At 39.4% G+C, this 23,984-nt stretch overlaps 2 protein-coding genes across 6 annotated transcripts in view; one reads left to right on the plus strand and one right to left on the minus strand.

The window, feature by feature from the left end:
- The window catches only part of CPA6 (carboxypeptidase A6), a 559,011-nt gene extending 543,015 nt beyond the window's left edge, over positions 1-15,996 (minus strand). The window contains exon 1 of the mRNA XM_078441826.2: positions 15,882-15,996. The gene's annotated coding sequence lies outside the window, so the exon portion shown is untranslated. The remainder of the gene's footprint in view (positions 1-15,881) is intronic.
- Positions 15,997-16,004: 8 nt separating this feature from the next.
- PREX2 (phosphatidylinositol-3,4,5-trisphosphate dependent Rac exchange factor 2) overlaps positions 16,005-23,984 on the plus strand; it is a 295,426-nt gene continuing 287,446 nt past the window's right edge. For all 5 annotated transcript variants that reach the window (XR_013553558.2, XR_013553556.2, XR_013553557.2 and 2 more), the window contains exon 1: positions 16,005-16,145. Coding sequence is in view for 2 of the 5 variants with exons in the window: in XM_078441822.2 (XP_078297948.2) it covers positions 16,005-16,145 (141 nt within the window). In the remaining 3 variants the exon portion in view is untranslated. The remainder of the gene's footprint in view (positions 16,146-23,984) is intronic.

The raw sequence follows: 23,984 nt of genomic DNA on the forward strand, positions 1-23,984 counted from the left end.
AAGAATTAATGTTTAATTATGATAGTGGAGAACATTTCTTTCCTGTCCCTGATTTTGATAAAAATGGCTTTAACATTTCACCATTTGAAATATTTGTTGCTGGTTTGGAGTATACAGCTTTTATTATATTTAAGCCATTTATTTCAATGGCTTCTTAGGCTTTTTATTATAATTGCTACTATCTTTTATCAAGTGCCATTTCAGAACATACTGAAATGATGAAAACATTTTCTTCTTTAATGTGTTAATTAGGGAATTATATTAATTGTGGTATTTCATTCCTAAAATAAATCCTACTTGCTAATTTTCATACATTGTGAATGGACTGAATCTGTTATTAAAAGTCAGATACTGTTAGATTGATTAAAAAAAACCCTAGAAATATGTTCATTTCAAGAATTACTCTTAAAGCCAGTAAGAAAAAATGCTGTGTAGAGCAAAGGATGCTAGAAGAACATAAAAATATAATTAATTGTGGTGGGAATTTTAATGCAGCTTTTTTAGAATTTGATAAAATAAGAAAATAAAAATTAATTAAAGATAGAATGCAATTAAATAATACAGCATAACCTTAATTTTATGTATATATAATGTTATACTCTTTATATTGAGAATAAACATTTTTTCCACATGATCATGGCATGACTGTTATAAAAAATCATCATATAGTTTGCCACAAATAAATAATGATTGTTTTTTTTCTTTAAAAGCAGAGATCCCTAACCATATTTTTTTGAGTTAGAAATGAATATGAAATATATGAGCCAAACTAGTGACTTGGAAATTAAGAAACATACTCCTGCTAAATAACTGTTGGATCAAAGAAGAAATCAAAATAGAAATTACAAACTGCTAAGGAAGCAATGTAAAGAAGAGAGTTAAAAGTATTGAGATGTATAATAACTGTGCATAGGAAGATGCATAGCCTTAAAGAGCTTCACCATTAAAGAAAAATTACTGATCACACAGGATTTGAGTAATTATCATAGAAAATTAGAGAAACTGCAGCAAGAAAAAGGTGAACAAATAGGAAAATAAAATTAATAGAGACAAAAATAATTAAAGAGGAAAAAATTATACAGACTAAAAATTTCAAAAGCTAGATGCATTTACAGACCAGTAAAACAGAAAACCCCTCAAAAACCTGGCAAAGAAGAAAAAGACATGGAACAAATATATAAAATATTAAAAATAAGAAAGATGACATTAACACTGATATTGGAAAGATTAAAATATGATATAATTACGTGGCAACAAAATGAAATACTAGGAAAAAAGATTGTTGAGCAAAATATAAACTACACAAATTTTCCACGAGAAAAAATACAGATTGCAAGTTAAGTTAATCTCTACTATTTAAACAGGTACCAGAACTGGATGGGTGGTTTTATAACACACTTCCAGCTCACCTTTAAAAACAGATAATTTCAATGTTATTTAAACAATTCCAGCCCACAGATTTTTCTAGATGAATTCTCATTCATATTAAGAATTCAGTTTAATAGCAAAGCTTATTAAGGAGAGCACAAAAAGGAAAACTATTCATCCATTGCTTTTATGAATATAGATGCAAACTCTAAAAAAGAAAATAGTATCAAGTAGAATCCATTAAGTTGGCACCATAGTTTGAAAAATAAAATACGACTTGAAAGCATACACATGTGTGAGGGCACAGTGTAAGAACTGTGAGAAATCTGCCTGGTATATGCATATCTTTTGGTTGTTTATGGATAGCATTGCCTTCCTCTTTTTCTTTTACAGTCCTCCCTCATCCAGGAGATGCACATGGCAACCTGAGCTGGGCCACAGCTGCAGAGCACTTTTGCAGCAGCCAAACCCAGGAAGTGGGAATGTAGAGAGCCTCCCAGGGCTTAGCTGTTGTTCAAGTGAGAAAATCCTCTCTGGCGACTGTTGAGGGCATGTATGAATGAGATTCTGGAGGTGAAGAGCCTCTCTTCAGAGAGAGAGGCTCTCCAGATGTGTGACTCTGAAGGCAGGCAGCTGTGGTGAGTGTCCTGGAACTCAGAGTACTTCCTAAAACTCTGGCTCCTCCACTGGGCATCAACTTTTCTCTCCTTTGCAGCTGATTCTGCAGTCAAAGCTGTTTTTGCCACCCCTAAAGCTGCTGCACTTTAAAAAAAAAATTTTTTTTTAATGTTTATTTATTTTTGAGAGAGAGAGAGAGAGAGAGAACATGAGTAGAGGAGAGGCAGAGAGAGAGAGAGAGAGATGGAGACACAGAATCCAAAGCAGGCTCCAGGCTCTGAGCTGTCAGCACAGAGCCCGATGCGGGACTCAAACTCATGAACCGCAAGATCATGACCTGAGCCAAAGTCAGATGCTTAACTGAATGAGCCACCCAGGTGCCCCAAAGCTGCTGCACTTCTAATAGAAGTGATATGCAGCCTTTTCCAGACCATCTATGAGTCCCGTACCTTTGCAACCAAGGTGGGACCAGATATTCTCTTCCTTTTATGTCTGCCTTATGTCTGCCCTTGTCTTTTATGTCTGCCTCATGTCCTTTGTCTTTCCAACTTTATCTTTTTGGTTAGACCCTTGCTATGCACTGTTCTCAGTTCAGTTTAGGCTGGAAAGCAGTCCAGCACTTTGGCACTGGTTGTGGCTCATGCTGAAAACCATGATCACCCAAGCTGTGGAACAGCTTTATAATGTTGGCAGCAATGGCATGAAGTAATGGCAGCAGCTATTAAGCAGACTCAGAAGTGGCAATTCTAATGGTGGCAAGTTGGGCAAGGGTGGCAGAAGTTTCCATGGTGACAATGTTGGCTTCAAGAGACACAACAGTGAATAAGGATCATAAACAGAAATTTTTGCATCGTCAGTTACTAGCCTCCTCCTACCTATCATAGACATTGTAACTGTCTCTGTAGAATCCATTCCACTCCTTCTCCATTAGCTTGACTGAGATTGAACTCACCCTCAGTGTTAGGGATAGGATCTGGTTTTACCTAAGCCAATCATGACAATTTCTTGCTATAAAAACTAGTTCAAGGAAAAGCAAAAATTCATACCTAAGCCAATCTGTGCACAGAGTTCCTTTACCTACAACGATTGTTGAAGGAATGATTTTGTGCCATTTAAATTGTCCAATTAGAGGGGCACCTGAGTGGCTCAGTCAGTTAAGTGTCCGACTTCAGTTCAGGTCATGATCTCAGTTTGTGAGTTCGAGCCCCACATCAAGCTCTGCACTGACAGTGTGGAGCCTGCTTGGGATTCTCTCCCTCTCCCTCTCTCCCTTTCTCTCTCTTCCTGTGCCCCACTTGTACTCTCTCTCTCTCTCAAAAGAAAAAATAAACTTAAAAAAATTGCCCCAATTAGAGACAAAGCCCAAAACTTCTGTTAGATGTGGTTTCAGTAATCCATTGCTCAAGAAAGAAAAACACTCCAAAATTTAATGTCTTAAAACACCAATGATTTATTATTTTCTTAATTTTGTGAATAGACCATGTGAGTGTTTCTTCTTCTGGTCTTGCCTGAGCTCACTCAGCTCAGTGACAGCTCACTGGGGTTGGGAGAGTCCCAGATGGTATTACTCTCATGTCTGACAACTTGTTGTTTGACAAGATGCTTTGGCTTTCCTCCATATGGCTTCCTATTCTACTGTAGGCTACTCTGGGCTTTTGTCTAGATGATGGTCTCAGGTTTTCAAGAAGGCAAGAGTGGAAGTTACAAGTTCTTTTAAGGTTTAATCTCTGGAACTTATGTATCACTTCTATCACATTCTGATGGAGAGAGCAATTCACAAGGTCAGCTAAGATTTAAGGTAGTGGGGGGAAAAAGACTCTATCTCTTAATAAGGGCAAAGAAATTGTCAAATTACTAAATGATGTGGATACAAGGGGTCATAATTCATTAAGGGGCATTATCTACCCACAATGGTTGAATGAGGCTAGTTATGCCATGAAAGTTACAACATGTTTTGTAACCTAGTATCTAGTATTACCTTAAAAATTTATGTCGATTCCTCCATCTAGTGTATTCCAGTTTTTATAACTTTCCTTTACAACTGGCTATTTGTTCTATCACATCTCTGTGTGTGTACCCTTGTTTTAGTGTATGTGCACATCATTAATCAAGATATGAAGATACCGCTAGTCCTTTCTTTTTGATAATATAGACCTTTTTATTTAAATGTTCCACTGGCAACTGTGTTACATAGACTTTGAAATTTCTATTTAAAGATGGTATAAGATAATAGGCTGAGGATGTGTATTTTTCCTTAATTTTTTCAACCTTCCTACCATCATTAGATAACAGTAAAAGAAAACACTCACTGCCACAAAGATAATGAAACAGAAACATGAGCAGGAGAGAGATTTCAACACATTTCTGAAGGATAAAAAGAGGATGGAAGCATTTTGACAAAAGAGTGAGGCAGGTATAGAGGAGAGTAACTGCAAAAGACTGACCTAGAGGAGAGCTAGAAGATGTAAAGGCAACATGAGTGAGAAGAATGGCTTATCTGAGAAGGCTATCTGCATAGGAACTTACTTCTTTCTTCCTGATACACTTTTTTTTTTTTGCTTTCCTTCTCTGTGTTTTCTGATGCTTAGTGTAAAAATCAAGCATCAACCTCAGACTAAAAATACCTAAGGATTCTTCTCTAATAAGATGTAAGTATCTGCACAGGCAGAAGTAGAACTCTTGGTGCCAGCATCAGAGAAAAGTTCTCTTATTTTGGCAGTTGGAACTTCCACAGCTAGAGACCTGGTACCTGCCTGCTCCCATTAAAGCTTCATTTCATTTAGACAAGTCCTGAACACCTACATAATATTTCCAGCAAAGATCCCTTAATGAGAGATTAGGCAGGAAAACAGACCCACATACAACAAAAGAGGAAACACATCCTTTGTTACAAAGAGAAACAATCCCATTCCCTTTTTAAATAGAATGAATACTCTATTAACATCACAAAAGGACAAAGGGAAGGACAAGATAAAAAAACAACAGAAAAAATGTCTCTAGAAGAAACAAAGAAACTTCAGAGAAAGATTTGAGAAGGTAGTATCCTCAGAGTACAAGAACAGAATGCTACAGAAAGGAACAACAAGGAACAAATTAGAACAATTATCATGTATATAATCATATGCCAAGTGACAAATTAAAAAAGGGTTAGAATAGGGTCACCTGGGTGGCTCAGTTGGTTAAGGGTCTGGCTTCAGCTCAGATCATGATCTTGTGGTTCATGGGTTCGAGCCCTGTGTTGGGCTCTGTGCTGACATCTCAGAGCTTGAAGCCTGCTTCAGATCCTCTGCTCCCTGCTCTCTCTGCCCCTCCCCTGCTCATGCTCTCTCTCTCTCAAAAATAAATAAACATTTGAAAAAAAAAATAAAGGTTAGAATATAAAGTGAGTAGGTCTCTCACAACATAAAGAAAAAAAATCAACAGAGATTGAACAAGACAAAGGCAACAACAACAAAACAAGGAGATTGAACACTTGAAAAAGATAAGATATATGGAGTATAATTCTAAGAGATCCAACTCAACTAACAGGGTTTCCAAAAAAATGGGCACATGATAACAAAGGCAAAGAAATTTTAAAAAATAATACAAAAAAAAACTTTCCCAGAGGTCAGAAGATACTACTTTTGTGTTTGAGTCTACTAAGTTCCTAGCAAATAGTTAAAAGAAGATCCACATGTAAAAACATGACTGAAATCTTTGTCAGAAAACAAAAGAAAGACACTTGCTAAAAAATTTCAGATAGATAAAACACACCATCAAAAAGGACAGAGAATCAAAGTAGCATTGGACTTCTAATCACTAACATATTGGTAAGAGAAAAAATGAGCAATGGTACTCACAATTCTAATGGGTAATAATTCTGAACCTAGCATTTTATAAAATTTTATTTTAGAGAGAAAGAGAGCACAAGCAGGGGAGGGGACAGAGGGAGAGTGAGAGAGAGAATCCTAAACAAGCTCCATGGTCAGCATGGAGCCCAATGTGGGGCTTATCCCATGACTGTGGGATCATGACCTGAGCCAAAATCAAGAGTCATATGCTCAACCAACTGAGCCACCCAGGCATCCCAAACCCAGCATTCTTATACAGTGAAATTATTGATAATGCATCAAGGCAAAATAATTATATTTTAGGCATTCTAGAATTCAGATAATTTGCATCTCATGCACCCTAAGTCACTTGAGATATAATCCAGAAAAATGAGTGTAGATATCAAGTATTGTCATTTGAATTGTGTGTCCTCAAAGGATTTTGTAGTTCTTATCCCCAGTACCTATGAATGTGACCTTCTTCGGAAACAAAGTTTTTTTTCAGATGATCAAATTAAGATGAGGTCATTAGGGTAGACCCTAATCCAATATGACTTTGTCCTTCTAAAAGGGGGTAATTTGAACACAGACATGCATAGAGGTAAAATAATGTGAAGACAGAGGGAGAACATCATCTATAAGCTAAGGAATGTCTGAGGATACCCAACAATATGACAGAGGCATGACCAGATTCTCCCTCATAGACCTCAGAAGAAACCAACCTTTTGATATCTTGATCTTGGACTTCCAGGTTCCAGAACTGTGAGATATTAATACTTTGTTATGGTAGCCCTAGAAAATGAATATACCAAGAAAGAAGATTCTGAAAGGAGAGTTGGTGGAATTCAACTGAAAGCCTTGGAAAAACAATCCCAGGATCATGTTTTTGATCAGATAATTAAGCAATCTGTCCAGACTGGGAATGAAATCAGAGGGCTCCATGAAGAATGAAGAGCAGAATAAAAACAAAAGAAAGCAATAGATAGTACCTAAGGGGCTGGAGAATGTTTGACTTTGTGAAAAAAAAAAAAAAAAAAAAAAAAAAAAAAGGATACATTTCTTCTTTTCACAAAAAAATTAGTCTCCACCAAAAATGAAAATAAAACCAAAATCCTAAGACACTGTGTAATAAAGTCATGGTTCAGATATGATGGAAACCAGGAAATATCATGCATGTTTTTTAGCAATTGATGGCGTGTTATGAAACAGAATCCATTTAACCTAGAAGTGGTTCCTGAGTGTGCTGAGGGTTTTGAATTTGGACCTAAAGAGAATGAAGTACAATTTTATCACATTACTTATGTCTGCATTATTTAAATAGTCATATAATATATAATCTATTTATTAAGTTTAAGTTTTTATAAATGTTTATTTATTTAAAAAAATAAATATTTATTTTTGAGAGAGTGTGAGTGGGGGAGGGGAAGAATGAGGGGGGACAGTGAATCTGAAGCTGGCACTGTGCTGACAGCAGAAAGCCTGATGTGGGGCTTGAAGTCACGAACCGTTGAGATCATGACCTGAGGTGAAGATGGATGCTCAACCAACTGAGCCACCCAGATGCCCCTGATTTTAAGTTTTTAAAGAGAAACATGGATGTTTTAAATTCATTTACAGGGGCGCCTGGGTGGCGCAGTCGGTTAAGCGTCCGACTTCAGCCAGGTCACGATCTCGCGGTCCGTGAGTTCGAGCCCCCCGTCAGGCTCTCTGGGCTGATGGCTCGGAGCCTGGAGCCTGTTTCCGATTCTGTGTCTCCCTCTCTCTCTGCCCCTCCCCCGTTCATGCTCTGTCTCTCTCTGTCCCAAAAATAAATAAAAAACGTTGAAAAAAAAATTTAAATTCAGTTACACAAGATAAATATTATCAACCTTGACAATCAAAACTAAAGATATGGCTTAAAGTTAGAAGCTGGAGAGTCAGAGAAAGAAAGAATTGTTAATAGTCTCACGTAATATAGTGGGTGGTCAAGAGACACTGTATAAATTTTCTAAAACAGGAAAAACTAATTTAAGTGTGTTCCTTATTTGTATGGATGTTATCAATATAAGAATTAAAATCATTATAAAAAACGGATACACCTTTTCTCACCTGATAAAGAACATGTAGGAAAATCTACAGCTAGCATCATACTGAATGGTGAGCAACTAGAGGCTTTCTCAGTGAGATCGGGAATAAGCAAGGATATCTGCTCTCACCACTTCTGTTTTACTTTGTATTGGAATGCCTAGCTAATGCAATAAAACAAGAGAAGGAAATAAAAAGTATACAAATTAGGAAGGAAGAAATAAAACTGTCCTGGTTGAAAGATGACATAACTGTCTATGTAGAAATGCAAACAGTAACAATAAAAATCTGAAACTGATAAGTGACTATAGCAAGTTGGCAGGATACTGGGCTAATATATAAAGAGCTAATTGCTTTCTTCTATACTAGCAGTGAACAATTAGAATTTGAAATAAAAAACCAAGACCATTTATTTGGTAAACCTTATGTGCACGCAAAACCCTGCACCCCAATGCTTATAGCAGCTTTATTCATATTTTTAGTACTAAAAATTATACTTAGGTGTAACTCTAATAAAGCATGTGCAATATCTATATGAGAAACATTTAAAAACTCTGATGAAAGAAATCAATGAAAATCCAAATAAATGAAGAGATATTCCATGTACATGGGTAGAAACACTAAATATTGTGAATATGTCACTTCTTCCCAACTTGATGTATAGACTCAATGTAATTTCAATCAAAATCTTAGCAAGTTAATTTGTGAATATTGAAAAAATGATTCTGAGTTTGATACAGAGAGGGAAAAGACCCAGAATAGCCAATTCAATATTGAAGGAGAAGACCAAAGTCAAGAGGACTAACTTCAAGACATGGTATAAATCTAGAGTAATCAATATTATGTGGTACTGAGGAAAGGACAGACAAATAGATCAAAGTAAGAGAATAGAGAGCCCAGAAAAAGAACCACGCAAATATAATCAACTGATCTTTTAAAAAGGAGCAAAGGCAATTTAATAGAGAAAGGACAATCTTTTCAACAAATCATGCTGGAACAACTGGCCATCCATATGCAAAAAGAAAACAAAACAAAACAAAACAAAAAAAACCCCCAGAAAACCAAAAAACCAAAAACCAAAACCAAACAAAACAAAAACCAAATCTAGACACAGACCTTACATCTTTCACAAAAATTAACTCATGGATCATACACTTGAATGTAAAATGCAAAACTTAAAACTTTGAGAAGACAACATAAGAGAAAATATGGGTGACTTTGGGTTTGGTAATGATAAATCCAAACATTTTTACATAGAGCATCAAAAATCTGATGCATGAAAGAAAAACTTGATAGTTTGGAGTTCATTAAAATCAAAGCCATCTTCTCTGCAAAAAGACAATGTCAAAAGAATAAAAAGAGAAACCACAGACTGGGAGTAAATATTTGCAAAAGGCATACCTTGATAAAGGATTATTGTATAAAATATACAAATAGCTCTTAAAGCTCAATAATCAGAAAACAACCTAATTAAAAAACAGGCCAAAGACTTTAACAGACACATTATAAAAAAGATATACAGATGGCATGTAAGCATATGAAAAGATATTCAGCCTTATATTTATTTTATAACTAGGAAATTATAAAATAACACAATGGGATGCCACTATATACCAATCAGAATGGCCAAATTCCAAAGTCCTGACACCACCAAAGGCTGATGAGGATGTGGAAGCAATACAGACACTCATTCACTGCTGGTGGGAATGAAAAATGACTCTCACTTTGAAACAGTTTGGCAGTTTCTTACAAAAACTAAATATACTCTCATCATATGATCCAGCAATTGTGCTCCTTGTTATTTACACAAATGAGTTGAAACCTCATGTCCATACAAAACTTGCACACTAATGTTTACAGCAGCTTTGTTCCCAATTGCCAAAACTTGGAAGCATTCAAGACATCCTTCAACAGGTAAGTTGATAAAATGGCAGGTACATCTTGATCCTGGGATTTTACTCAGTGATCAAAAGAAATGAGCTCTCAAGCCATGAAAAGACACGGAGAATACTTAAATGCAGATTGTTAAGTGGAAGAAGTCTATCTGAAAAGACTCATAATGTAGGATTCCAACTATATGACAGTCTGTAAAAGACAAAATTATAGAGAGAGTAAAAAGGACTTCCAGGGTCTTGGGGGAAGGGAAAAAGAGACAAATACATGGAGTACAGGGGACTTTTAGAAACTATTTTATATGATACTGTAATGGTGGATATATGTCATACATTTGTTAAAACCCATAGAAAGTGCAACACAAGGAGTGGGTTCTAATGTATGGAATAGACGTTCATTATTTTTTTTTAATTTTTTTTTTAATGTTTATTTGTTTTTGACAGAGAGGGAGAGACAGAGCATGAGTGGGAGAAGGGCAGAGAGAGAGGGAGACACAGAATCAGAAGCAGGCTCCAGGCTCTGAGCTGTCAGCACAGAGCCCGACACGGGGCTTGAACTCACAGACTGTGAGATCATGACTTGAGCCAAAGTCAGACGATCAACCAACTGAGCCACCCAGGCGCCCCTAGACGTTCATTATTAATAACGCATACATACAGGCTGATTAATTGTAACAAATGTACCACACTAATGCAAGATACTAACAATAGGAGAAACTGGGTTGGGGAGGTAGAAATAAGGGGATTTATGGGAATTCTCTAGCCTAATACATTATACATCTGTTTTCAGTAAACAAGTCTAAACAAAGACCTATCTTCATTTAGAGATAGAATGATTAAAGTCTGGGAGGCCAACAGAGTTCCAGTGCATTTCATTCATTCATTCATTCATTCAATCAACAAATATCCATTTAACTACAACTGCATGTCAGATTCTGGAGAGGCTCTAGAGCCACACAGATAACAGTCTTTTCCTTCAAGACACTGTGGTCTGGGAAAGAATTCTATCAATTGAGGGGCGCCTGGATGGCTCAGTCGGTTAAGCCTCCAACTTCGGCCCAGGTCATGATCTCATGGTTTGCGGGTTCAAGCCCTGTGTGGGGCTCTGTGCTGACAGCTCAGAGACTGGAGCCTGCTTCGGGTTCTGTGTCTCCCTCTCTCTCTGCCCCTCCTCCCTCACGCTCTCCTTCAAAAATAAATAAACATCAAAAAAAAAAAATTAAAAAAAAGAATTCTATCAATTGATCTAGCAATTATAATAAAGTGTAACTGATGCTGTCATAGGGAAAAAGGACTATGCTACAGAGCTTGGCATTGTGAGAATTCTGAAAATATTCCCATGTGGCTGGGGTTCATCTGCAAAGGAGGGAGTGGCATGAAATGAAGCCAGAGGGGCTGGGTCATAAATGATATTTGCCCTTATCATGAAGGGTTTGAAGCAGAATCAAACCCCTCTTGTATTCCAGGAAAAACTCTCTTGACATCTTCTCTTACTCTTGATGACCATGGATGCTGTTCCTCAAATGCTCAGAGCAACTTAATACAGGAACAATTACCTTTCTTGCTTCCTGACTCCAAATCTTATCCACGAAAACCTCTAATCACTCATGCATGGGTAACATGCAAATACAGGGTCCCATGAATGCCTAATGGGGCAATCCTTGACCAACTGGGAATAGGAAATGATGAGTAAGTGCTTCCCTCTTTCTTCCCCCAGGACAGTTCTGAGATGTATTTATTTCATAAGACTACTCAGAAGGTCCTGTAGAACAGCCCATCTAGCTTCTCATGGGATGGTCAACTCTATTATGCATTCTTGTATTGGTTTTCCCTCTTTCTCTTTTCCATTCTTTCTTTTCCTCACTCCTCCTGCCTAGGATCACATTACCATATATACTGTCTTCACATTAAGTTTGGTCTCTGCTTTCTGAGGAAACCAGGCTAAGACAAGCAGGCAATGACATAAACATATATAATTTGTATAAATTATCTATATTACATATAGATATTAGATATTGATAATAATCAAATAACACACACACACACACACACACACACACACACACACACACACACACATTAGAATGCTAACCCTAGAGAACACATTAGAGGATGTTAATATAGGAGACAACAACCAGGTAGAAGTTTTTATAGGGAGGAGAGATATGTGAGGTTGGAGAGGATTTTTAAAGAAGGAAAGGCTAAGCAGGCAGATGGCACAATGCAAAGATGACATTCTTCTGAGACTAATCACAGACAAAACCCGGCTGTTTATTTTACAGGGATGGTTGTAGGTTAAGTTTCCATAATGAGGAAAGCGATTATCCATTCCATGTTAGATTATGGCCATGAAGACAATTTGGAGTTGATCAAGCTAGTGCCCACATCTTTAAGAACTTTACAGTCTTCCTAAGATAATCCTATTCAAACATTTATTTAGTTTGCTATGCCATAAACACTGTATATAAAATTAAAATATAGCTATGAAATTGTATTTTGTCCTTTTAGGTAATACACATTCTAAAATCTTTGAATTGGTGTGATACAAATAATTATGTGCTCCAGTACATGCTATGCTTGTTATAACTACAACATAATGAAATTAAGAAGTATTTCTAGAATGACCTCTTATCGAAGACTTGTATTGTGCTTTATACAGCCCCAATGTATCTATAATATTTTTATACTAATATAATCTAGAATCATCTACTTTAGGCCAGAGTAGTGAAGGAAATGCCAGAATCAAATAAAAAACAGTCTGACTCTTAGAATTCTCTAAGGCCATGCAATCAAGCAATCTTTTTCCTCTTCTTCCCTTCCTTACTCTTTCCTTCTTTCTTTTCTTTCTTTTCTTTCTTTCTTTCTTTCTTTCTTTCTTTCTCTTTCTTTCTTTCTTTCTTTCTTTCTTTCTTTCTTTCTTTCTTTCTTTCTCTTCCTTCCTTCCTTCCTTCCTTCTTTCTTGTCCAGTGCTATTGTCTTTCAATGACTTCCACATCCAATTTGATTTATTACTTTACCTGGGCAAATGCTAATATTGGATTGGTAGGGAAGCTACAATGATCTCTATAAGGAATATAAGTTATATACAATGTATATAGATATTGATATCTATAAGGGAACTCTCTTTTTTGTAAAGAGACCACCTTGGATTCTCTGTCCAGGAATTGTTATTCTCTAAACCTGATCAAAGAAAACCTACTGTGCATGGTGCTTTGGCCTCTGAATGATAACAGACTCTAAACACACCAAGTTCATGCATATGAAATAAATTTAATGGCTGAGCCAGTTTACTACTTAGCCTTTTCTCACTATCGTCTTTTCTACCATCTCCTTTTTATTGGATGCTTCAACCTCATTAGTATTTCAGGAAAAAACTGGATTCTGTCCATCATTTTTGTTGTTGCTTCCCTTTTCCTGGCAGGCAGAGCTTAAAGTTTCAATTGAGGAAGCAGGGAGGGATACAACACATTCAGAGTTTATGAAAGACCTTATTTACCATCAAAGTGAAGGTTTCCAGATCCTCTGGCCCTGTTTTCTTATGCTCTTAGGTCTTTGATAAGGAATTAAGAACTCCTGCCAGGGCTACAGAAGACACTGAGAGCTGCCTGGCAGAAGGCACTATATAGTGTTCTGAAGCTGTTCATTAATTACAAATGATGTTGAAGAGTAGACTGAGGAACAGAAGAACGAGCAGAAACTGTTAATATCATAATAATTTCTACATAGGCACTTCTCAGAGACATCTGAATCTGCACACTTGAATATTTTTTCTGCTAGCTTCCTTGTACTTTTTTTGTTTTTAGCAAAGCATGCCTTGCAGTTTTCCTTTTAATACATCACTTATATTTGTAACACTCTCTTTCACTCAATTATAATTCCTTAGAATGGTGGCTCTCAAATATTACTGTGCCTAAGAATAATCTGAAGACCTTGTCAAGAGAATTTGGAGCTTACACCTCTGAGATTCTCATTTAATAAATTTAGGATGGGGCCCAGAAATGTTTAACAAGACCTCAGTGTAATGGTCTGTGAACTACCTTGAGAAATATTTGCTTAGAGATCAAGGTCTCTGGAATCCTCAGGCCCTAGTGCCTTGCAATACACACAGAGGTACTCAATACGTGTTTATAGAATGGAGGCAAATGCTGTGGGTATTTAAAACTCCACTAGTGATTCAAACTCATTTTATCATTCTCAGAGGTGAGACTGAAGCTCTAATGGGTTGTAGACAGCCTATTTTTTTTTTTATAGGATAATTGCATCAACAGTTCTGAAATAGGGGGTCATTGGGAAGAAATGCTATTTTATCTAGGACAACAGCTGATGGAAAGCCTGATTTATTTGTTTACTTTTTACATGAGAGAAGGGTACAGACGTAAGGAGGAGGAAATGCATTCATTCCTTGCTGCCTGTAGCACAATGTAAAAAGCCTCAATCATGTTTGATTTCCCCATTCATCACTGGATGTGCGTTTCCTTTGTCTTCCGCTTGTTTCTTTTGTTTATTGTTTACTAGGGGTTGTGAGGTCTGCCCTTTAATGTGCCTTGTCCTTTGTTCTTTTGTCATAAGGTGTGAAGCCATTTACTTCTTTGTCCTTTGCTCACAGCCACCTCTAGTTAGCCATCCACAAAACAAAGGAAAATCATATCTTGCCCATCAGCTCCTCACACATCATTCAAAAGCTGTGCTCTTAATGAAAGATGAAAATGACCATCCCTCTTTGCTCTTTGAGACATGCAGTGAAACCATGTGCTGAAAAGGTGTCATCTGGCAAACTGGAAATTATTTTAATGTAAGTAATGTGGAAAGCATCTTCATTTTTCAGAGTTGGACTAATGCTTTCAACTATTGGAAAAGATTAACAGGCTATTTTCTTGCATCCAAATGATTTGCTCTTCCATTTCTTTAAATGTTATTAGTGTGGACCGTTTCAAGTTCTGAGTAGGAAAGAATGACACTGAAAATTTAACGTGGTTATTATCAAGACAAAAATATACATGGATTGTTTTGCATGGAATTGTAAATACTCCGTGCTCATTAGCTCCTGACTCTGTTTCCAAGTGAGAAAAGGTAACAAGCATAACCATCACAATCAGGACAGGATCTGTGTTTCTCTCCCTTTGCAAATCCTAAGAATGTATCTGTATCCATATACCTATAACTGTATCTATGTATCTTTTGATAACTATACAATAATAGCTTTGTTCATTTAGTGACACTGTCTTAAATCATAGCAGCTCTTAGAAACAAAACAGGCACACATATTCTCGCCTGTGATTCAATTTACATACTATCTTGATATTGAAAAACAGTTATAGACATGCAAAGCATCTCCCTCCAAAGCACCACACTGCAGTGGTGAAGCTTATTGTATCTGGAGTTTATGGTTTGGGCCAGGCTGTCACTTTCCCATAGTGTCTTCATTTATTATGCTAATTGACTTTCCAAGTGCAGGCGGGAGGGTATCTGCCCTGTGAATTATTCTCAGTTGGGGGCTTTTAAAAGCAAACCTATTTTGTGCCTAAACAAAACCAAAAATCAATGTGTTTCTTTTCAAAGACGGGAGGGTCAATACCATGGTTGTTTTGTTCCCATCCAGTTATGTAACCGTGGGGACTTGTTTCTTTGCTTTCAGGATTTGTACAAAACACATTAAAGCTAAACAATAGGCGGGAGTCATAGGAGCAACCCTCGAGCTGTGTCTTGCAGTACGTCCTCCTAGGTTTGGGAATCTCCAATTAGTTCCATCTCAAGTGCTGACTCTGTGTGTGTGTGTGTGTGTGTGTGTGTGTGTGTGTGTGTGTGTTTAGTTAGCTGGCACGCAACACACTTCCCCAGGGTTGTTTCCTTTTTCCTGAGATTTGGCGAAGGGTAAAGGGTCGGAGTCACATGGATACAAAGCATTTGATTAATGTCCAAGTCACCGCTGTGGCTGCCGGAGCCGCCTCCCCTCCAGCCCGGGCCGCGTGAGGCCGGAGCCGTGGGGCCGGGCGCGCAGGTCCCGGGCCGGCGCCCCCTCTCCCGGGAGTTGTCTCCTCAAAGCCTCGCGCCTCCCGCGCCGGAGTTCCAGCGGGCGCCCTCCCCTCTCCTACCACCCCAGACTCTCCCCAGCATGTAAAGTCGCCCGTACCTCCTCGGACTTCTCGGAGGCGCAGCAACTTTTCCTTTCTGGCCGCGCGGGGCCGGACACCAGCCGGCGCGCGGGGCAGCGCGCAGCGCAGCAGCCCCGCAGCCCCGCGTCCCGCCGCCCACCATGAGCGACGAGAGCCGCGGGGACGGCCGCGCGGAGAGCGCCAAGGACCTGGAGAAACAGCTTCGCCTGCGCGTGTGCGTGCTCAGCGAGCTGCAGAAGACCGAGCGGGACTATGTGGGCACGCTGGAGTTCCTGGTGTCGGTGAGTGTGTCTCCGCGCGGCGCCGCGGGAGGCGGCGGGCGGCGCGGGGCGCGGACCCCGGGGAGGCGGCGGGAAGCGGGCGCGGCATTGTCTGCGGGGGTCGGGGGCACGGGTCCCGGCATCGCGGGAACCACGAGCCCGCGCGCCGACGCCGCGCTCGTGGGCGCGAGGACCCCCGCGGCGATTGTTTCACGCCTGGACACGCGCTGAGTTCCTAGGGCCTTGGAGAGCCGCGGGTTTGAAAAGTTAGCTCCAGTGGGAGAACCTCTTGTGCAGGGAATCCCTGCTGCCCCATCTTTCCTCTTTCTTCTTTACCCCCGTCCCGGCCTGCATTGTGTAATTCCCCCCCCCCCCCCCCCCCTTCTCTTCCTTCCCTGGGATTTTATTTTAAGGCTTTGGCTTGGTAATTCAAGTCAGTCCGCTAGATTCAGGTACATTTAGTTAAAAAAATAATGAATCCGTGATTCTTTTGGAACTTGAGTTCGTTCTTCAGATTACATGGCAGCGAAGTCCCTTTAGTTATGATAATCTTTGAAACATGGGATTCTGGTGGGGGGTACAGAGAGAGGAGCGGGGTTATGATCTCTAGCAGCTGTTGGATATTAAAGCCACATGTGGTGCTCACCCCATTCTACCCCTACAGTCTTCTACCCCCATCCCCCCACCCTGGGTTTAAATTTGCTCCCTGCTCAGCTCCTGGGTTCCCTGTTCATACGGAGCCCAGGAGAGCTGTTATCATAAAACTTGTGTCAAATGGCTTCAAGATTTCATAGAACTGGCAGGAACTTTGTTTCAAAGTTTCAGCTTGTGGCATTGGAAGCCTGTTCTGGAAACGTTTCATTCATTTTAGAGCCAGAAGGGGCAAAATTGAGTGAAAGAAACTTTTGAGACATCACTCAAAAGTTGAATTTTCCTGTTCACTGTTGCAAAGACAAAGCATTTGAGGATTGGCTTCTCTCCACCCAGATGCCTGGGAGAGCATCATTTAAAGACCCGAGAGACTTTAGCCTTTGCAGTCTCACTCAAATCTTCAAACCTTCTGCTCCTTTTACCTCCCTGTTCCATACCCGCCCTGGTCCCAAGGGAAGTGTTTCAAAGGCCAAACTTCCTGCTTAGGGTTTAGTAAGATGTAAACTTTCTGCTTATAATTACGGTAGAGGAATTTACTTCTTTGCTGTAGCAGGGAGAGAACAGTATCTCAAGGGATGTAAGATGCACAGGTTGACTTCTGTTTGACTTCTCAAATTAAAATCAGTGTCCTTGAGCCCCCAGGGGCCACATTCTTTGGAAAGGCTGGATATTTGAGAATATATGGGTAATCGGTGATAACTGGATTCCCATGCACTTCCATGAAGTTTGCTTCATGGAAGCAAAAAAAAAAAAAAAAAAAGCATATTTTTAAGGAGATGACTTTTTTTTAACAAAGTTATTACAATATTATTGACTATATTCTCTATGCTGTACTTTTCCATGACTTACTTATTTTATAACTAGAAGTGTGTACCCCTTAATTCTCTTTACCTGTTTCACCTGTCCCCCCCGACTTCCCTCCCCTCTGGCAATTACTAGATTGTTCTCTGTACTTGTGACTCTATCCCTTTTTGCTGTTGTTTGTTTCCTTGTTTGTTTTGTTCTTTTTGATTCCACTGTAAATGCAATTACACATTGTCTTTCTGTCTGACTTATTTCACTTAACATAATACTCTTTAGGTCTATCCATGTTGTCACAAATGGCCAGGTTTCTTTTTTCTTTTTCTTTTTCTTTTTTGGTGGCTGTGTAATATTCCATTGTGTATACCACATCTTCTATATCCATTCATCTATAGATGGACACAAGTTGCTTTCCTATCTTGTCTATTGTAAATAGCACTGCAACAAACATAAGTGTGCATATGTCTTTTTGAATTAGTGTTTTTGTTTTTCCTGGGCAAATACCCAGAAGTGGGCTTACTGGATCATATGTTACTTCTATTTTTAGTCTTTTGAAGAACTTCCATACTGTTTTCCATAGTGGCTGCACCAATTTGCATTCCCACCGACAGTGCATGGGAGTTCTCTTTTCCCCAAGCCTTTGCCCTCCCTTTTAATTTCTTGTTTTTTGACACTAGCCATTCTGACTAGTGTGAAGTGGAGAGTTGACTTTTAATAGCTTCAGATTTGCTTTTCATGAAACTTTATTGGTGACAAAGTCCTTTGGCTTTTGAAAAATCTTAGTCACTTCTTAAATTGCATTAGTCACTCCTTTTTGGAGGCATATGAAAAAAGTACTGTGCAGAGTCCTAATTTATAGAAACGGACAGCTAACCCAACCTATATTAAAAAACCAATTTATTATTGATCTTTATTTATCATATCAGGTTTTCTTCTAATCTTAACACCTGATTATTAAAATTGAAAACTTACTGCTATATTGAGTTGGGTAAGAAGTTGTGGGAGGTATGAATAAATTGTATGTACCTATTTACAAGTCATTTAATAATTTCATTCTTCTTATTTCATTTGGAAATTAGGGACTCTTCCACTTTTACTTTTCTTTGTCCATTATTTGTGCACAAACATGCAGTGTTTGTGCACATACCTGTTCACACACACGCAAACACACTCATTGGCCTGAATAGCATCCTAAACAAAAGTTTACCCTGACTTCCTTTTGGACAAAACCATCAAAACCTGAGATCTACTTTTAATACACTTTTTAGGTTTTCTTTTTGAGTATTTCTTTTTTGAGTTTTACTTATAGCAATGCTAAATACCCATGTATTTTACTTGGTCACCTTCAGTTAATGTAGTCAATTTAGTTTTCATTTTAGCCTAACCTGATAATGTGCCAAGAATTTTAAAAATATTCAAACCCTTTGGCCTGGCAATTCCTCTTCTGGGAGTCCATCCTGAAGGACTGATAAGAAATGTAGATACACAGGGGCACCTCAGTGGCTCAAGTCAGTTAAGCATCTGACTTTGGCTCAGGTCATGATCTCACTATTCTTAAGTTCAAGCCATGCATCTGGCTGTCTGTTGTCGGCATAGAACCCTTTGGCTTCCGACCTGCTGTCCTCCTCTCTCTCTGCCCCTCCCCTGCTCCTTGTCTCCTCTCTCTCTCTCTCTCTCAAAATAAATAAACTTTAAAAGAAATGCAGAAAATAATAAAAGTCATTAAAAAATAGCTGTAGTATTAAATAAGTGCAGTGTTGTACGTTTGTTGAAAAAATTGATAGTGCATTTCTACATCAAATGTAAATATTTGTCAGATTAGTCATTGTTTTAGATTTCTGTCATTGTTTCAGCCATTAACATGGATGAAGGGTACTCTTATCTTTATTATGAAGAGATAGAAAGCATATTGTTAGTTTTACCAAGAACATATTTTTACTTACAGGTCCATAAATAATCAAACAAAATGATATTTTTTCCTCTTGGTTAAATGATCATATGAGCTGAAGGGGAAAACGTTTCTTACTCTGTGAAACTTTTATGCTTTTATACTTCTTTTGTACCTCTGATCCCTCTCTCTTCTCATTTCCAGCTCTTTGCCTTTTTAACTTTTTAAGGAGAGAACAACTTTCCCCGCTCCCACCCTAGATAGCTGTCCCCTAGAGTGGCTCACTCCTTCCATGGGCTCTCAGGTTTCTCTTGCTCCTTGGTAGCCCTTACATCCTTTTGCATTCCTGCAGGGCCTTCAGGGCTCCCTTCCTTCAGGAAACTGCCATGATCGTATCCCTTCCCTCCCCACCAGGCTAGAGGACTCACTGCTTTGTACCACTCTTCCCTGTAGTTACTTCTTATCTCTCACCAAAGGGAAGCTTATGCATGTATTTGTTTACCTTTGTCTCATTCTACTAGAATGTAAACTTCTTGAGCACAGGCCCATATTTTACTTGTCTTTTTCCCTAGAATTTTGTGCAGTGCTTGTGACATTGCAGGTACTCAGTAAATACTTGCTGAATGACTGGATGAATGAATGAATCAATGACCCATCCTCTAACCTCCCACCCCATTCTTTTTTTAAAAATGTTTATTTATTTATTTGGAGAGAAAGAGAGAGAGAGAGCACGAGTGCACGAGACAGTGAAGGGAGGGACACAGAGAGAGAATCCCAAGCAGGCTCCACACTCAGCACAGAGCCTGATGCAGGGCTCGATCCCACGAACCACGAGATCTTGACCTGAGCCAAAATTGAGAGTTGGACGCTCTACTGACTGAGCCACCCAGGTGCCCCTCCCACCCCATTCTGAAAGACAGTTCATCATCCTTCAAATTCTCAGTTTTGTTTTTCTTCTATTTGGTTGGTATAGATAGTAGAAATTATTTAAATTTCACTCAGTCACATAGGAATTTATGTAACAAAAAGTTTTAAATTAAACATGTAGTACCTGCATTTAAAACAGAAACAGTATTTAAATCAGGCATTGTGGTATTAAAGACTTTGTAAGGCACCATTATGTCAATTCATTGTATTCTAAATTTTCAGTTGATATCCTGGGTAGGTTGCATTATCTGGATTAGTTTTTTTTTTTTTTTTTTTAAATTTTTTTTTTTTTTCAACGTTTTTTATTTATTTTTGGGACAGAGAGAGACAGAGCATGAACGGGGGAGGGGCAGAGAGAGAGGGAGACACAGAATCGGAAACAGGCTCCAGGCTCCGAGCCATCAGCCCAGAGCCTGACGCGGGGCTCGAACTCACGGACCGCGAGATCGTGACCTGGCTGAAGTCGGACGCTTAACCGACTGCGCCACCCAGGCGCCCCTGGATTAGTTATTTTTAGGTCATAGATAAAATGCAGGGAGTGCCCAAATTTGCTTGAATGCATGTTCTTGTTTTGCTTGGGAGATATAATTTTGTGCTTTATTAGAAGTAACACATTTTGTCAAAAGACGTGATTTTATGGACCTAATACCCAGTATTTAACGTTCCAAGCCTGGACAATAGTGGGTTGCAACTGGTTTCCTGTTTGCAGTCCTCCTAGGGCATACCAAGATCAGGATGGCTTCTTAGACCCATTCGAGTGGACAGGAAAAGGGCAGAGCAGGGCCGACTTCATGGGTGTGTATCCTGTGCAGTTTGCACTGGCTTCATGCTCCAGACGACCTGGAACTTGGTTCAATGCTCTGCTAGCACCATCTTGAAATTTGTGCTAGTTTAATCTCTGAACTTGTGTTTTACGAGTGAAGTCCACTGGGACCATGGAGTGTGAGTAGAGCAGATACAAGAAAGAAAAAAAGCTTCATATTTCAGTACCTCTAATAGCACTTTTTTCCTGCCTTTTGAGCAAAAGGCCTCATACTTTTACTTTACACGGACCTGGAAAATCATGTAGATACACTTCACTATGGCATTGAGGCAGGATGGTGATACACGTTTTGTCTAAACTGGGATACTTCTTTTTTTTTAAAATGTTTTATTTTTTATTTTTGAGAGAGAGCATAAGCAGGGGAGGGGCAAAGAGAGAGGGGTAGAGGATTCGAAGCAGGCTTTCTGCACTGACAGCAGCAAGCCTGACTAGGGGCCCGAACCCATGAACTGCAAGATCATGACCTGAGCCGATATTTGATGCTTAACTCGCTGAGCCACCCAGGCGTCCCTAAACTGGGACACTTCTGAGAGTGAAAGGGAGTGGTTACTAATTACACTGGGAAACAGATATAAACCCGGATTGTCCCTGGCAAATCAGTGTGCAGTGCTGTTCCACACTGTAGGCACATGAAGACAAAGACTTTGGGCTACATGCCTCGTCATAAACAACAGATTTTGATTTTGAAACGTTGTTACCTGGGTAGGCTTTGACTTCAGATACCCCAGAATCTGAATCCTGTCTCTAATTTACTAGCTAACTTTGTGCAGGCTCCTAAACTTCTCAAGCACCATTTACTTCATCTGTTCAATGGGGAAACAATAACATTTCTCATGGTTGCTTGAAGGATAGGATGTAAGCCTTGGGCTCTGCCCAGTCCCTGGCTCACAGGGGGCGGGTTCTATCAATAGATCTTCTGATGTTGTAGTTGTTACACAGAGCTACACATGCTGGTCATCGTTAGTGTATAATTTTTGCCTGCATGGTTTTCTCCTTTACACTTTCTCTCTCTCTCTCTCTCTGAGTCTCTTCTGTACTTCCTTCCCTCGTGATTCCTTTCTGTCCATGCAGTCCTTCTTCCCATGATATTCTTGTAAATCCTCCGTTGACTTAAGACTGTGACGACACTTTGTATTCTATGTAACAACAACCATAGTATGGTGTTTTACAGTTGACAGTAAAAAATTGCATATTTATGATCTGATTTGGCTTAATATATAAGTCTCTTAGTTCTTTCGAATAGTGCCCCCTAGAATTCCAGGGTTCTGTGGTTTGGCTTCAGGGGCCTTCACAGAGGGTGAGGGGGGAATGAATTATATGGCTTCAGACTCTCCACTCGGCCTTTCCTAGCATAACTGCACCTTCTTCTGATTTGCGCCTTTGCTAAAGCAGTTAGAAAAGCCACTTACCTGAGAGTAAACTCCCCAGAGAATAAGAATGGTGTATTTATTTCCTGGGTACAATTTTCTTGGCCTAAACATAGTGCTGTGTAAATAGCAGGTGCTCAAGGAAACAAACAGGCAAATAAAACAAAAGCAAACACCACAAAGTCCAAAAACAACTTCTTTCAGTTACGATCTAACTTTTCCAGGCAAGGATAAATTGATTCAACACGTTATGCTTAGGCTTATGTTACAGGCTGAATTGTGTGACCCTCAAATTCATATGCTGCCATCCTACACCTCAGTATACAGGTAATCACAGTGCCATGTGGGAGGGGCAGTGATAGGGTGAGAAGCAAAGTTGCGTGGGGGGGCGGGCATCAAGGGACTCCTTCAGTCTGGGGTCAGGGGAAGTTTAGGGAAAGAGGTGGTAGATGGCTTCTGAAGGATGAGGACAATGCCAGCTGCCTGGGAAGACAACTGCCCATGTGGAGAGAGCATCACGTTCCGTGTGACCCTGGTACGGCATTCTGGGTGTGCTGGCACGATGTTGTCTGGGGGATGCGGAAAATTCTTCGCTGATGGAGACTCAAAAGTTCTGCATGCTTTTTGAGTATTTTGGGGTATTGATAAGGGGATGGAGTAAGTTCAGTCCAGTTGGAGAAGGATTCTGTTTTTAACAATTCTGAATTTAATGAAAGGTAGTGGGAGGTCAAGCATTATGGGACACCTTCTCTCTTAGTAACAATAAACAAGATTGTGACAGCCAGAGTTGGCACTGGAAAGGCATATCCTGTGGGAAAAAGTTGCCGGGCCAAGATTTCCTGAATCCGTGTCTCTGAGTTTCACCTTGGGATTCCTTCCTCTTACACCCTGTGCCTACCCCCTCACTGGTCCTCAGCATAAGCACACAGAGAAGACTTTTCCCTGCTTCTCTAAATCTGAGACGGGTTGTAATCTTCAAAACATTATTATTTACTAGGGAAGAGCACAGGTCAGTAATCCTAGAGTCAACATGAAACATAAACATAGTCTAGCTTGTAAAATAATAGATTTCTGCTTGTACCAAAGTGGTCTTCCTCTGAGGGTCTCAAGACTCTGATCTCTTTTTATCCTAAGCCCTCAGAGAGGTCTTAATTGAGCCCTCTGGCTGGGCACTACTTAGGCTGATTTGGCAGATTTCTTTGTTTTCTAGCCATTAGTTTGAATGTGTATACATGAGGATGCCTCAGGAAGCTGCCCTTAATGTCTTGACTCTTGTAGTGAATATGTCATAGTTCATTCATAATTCTGATTTTTGGAGTTAATCATATGGCTAGAGCCACTCTTTTGTCTTATGGTTTCGTCTGCATAATTCTACCTTATCATGAAGCCGTTAATATAAGAAG

This window comes from Panthera onca, chromosome F2 (assembly GCF_046562875.1).
Source record: "Panthera onca isolate mPanOnc1 chromosome F2, mPanOnc1 haplotype 2, whole genome shotgun sequence".
Lineage (NCBI taxonomy): Eukaryota > Metazoa > Chordata > Mammalia > Carnivora > Felidae > Panthera > Panthera onca.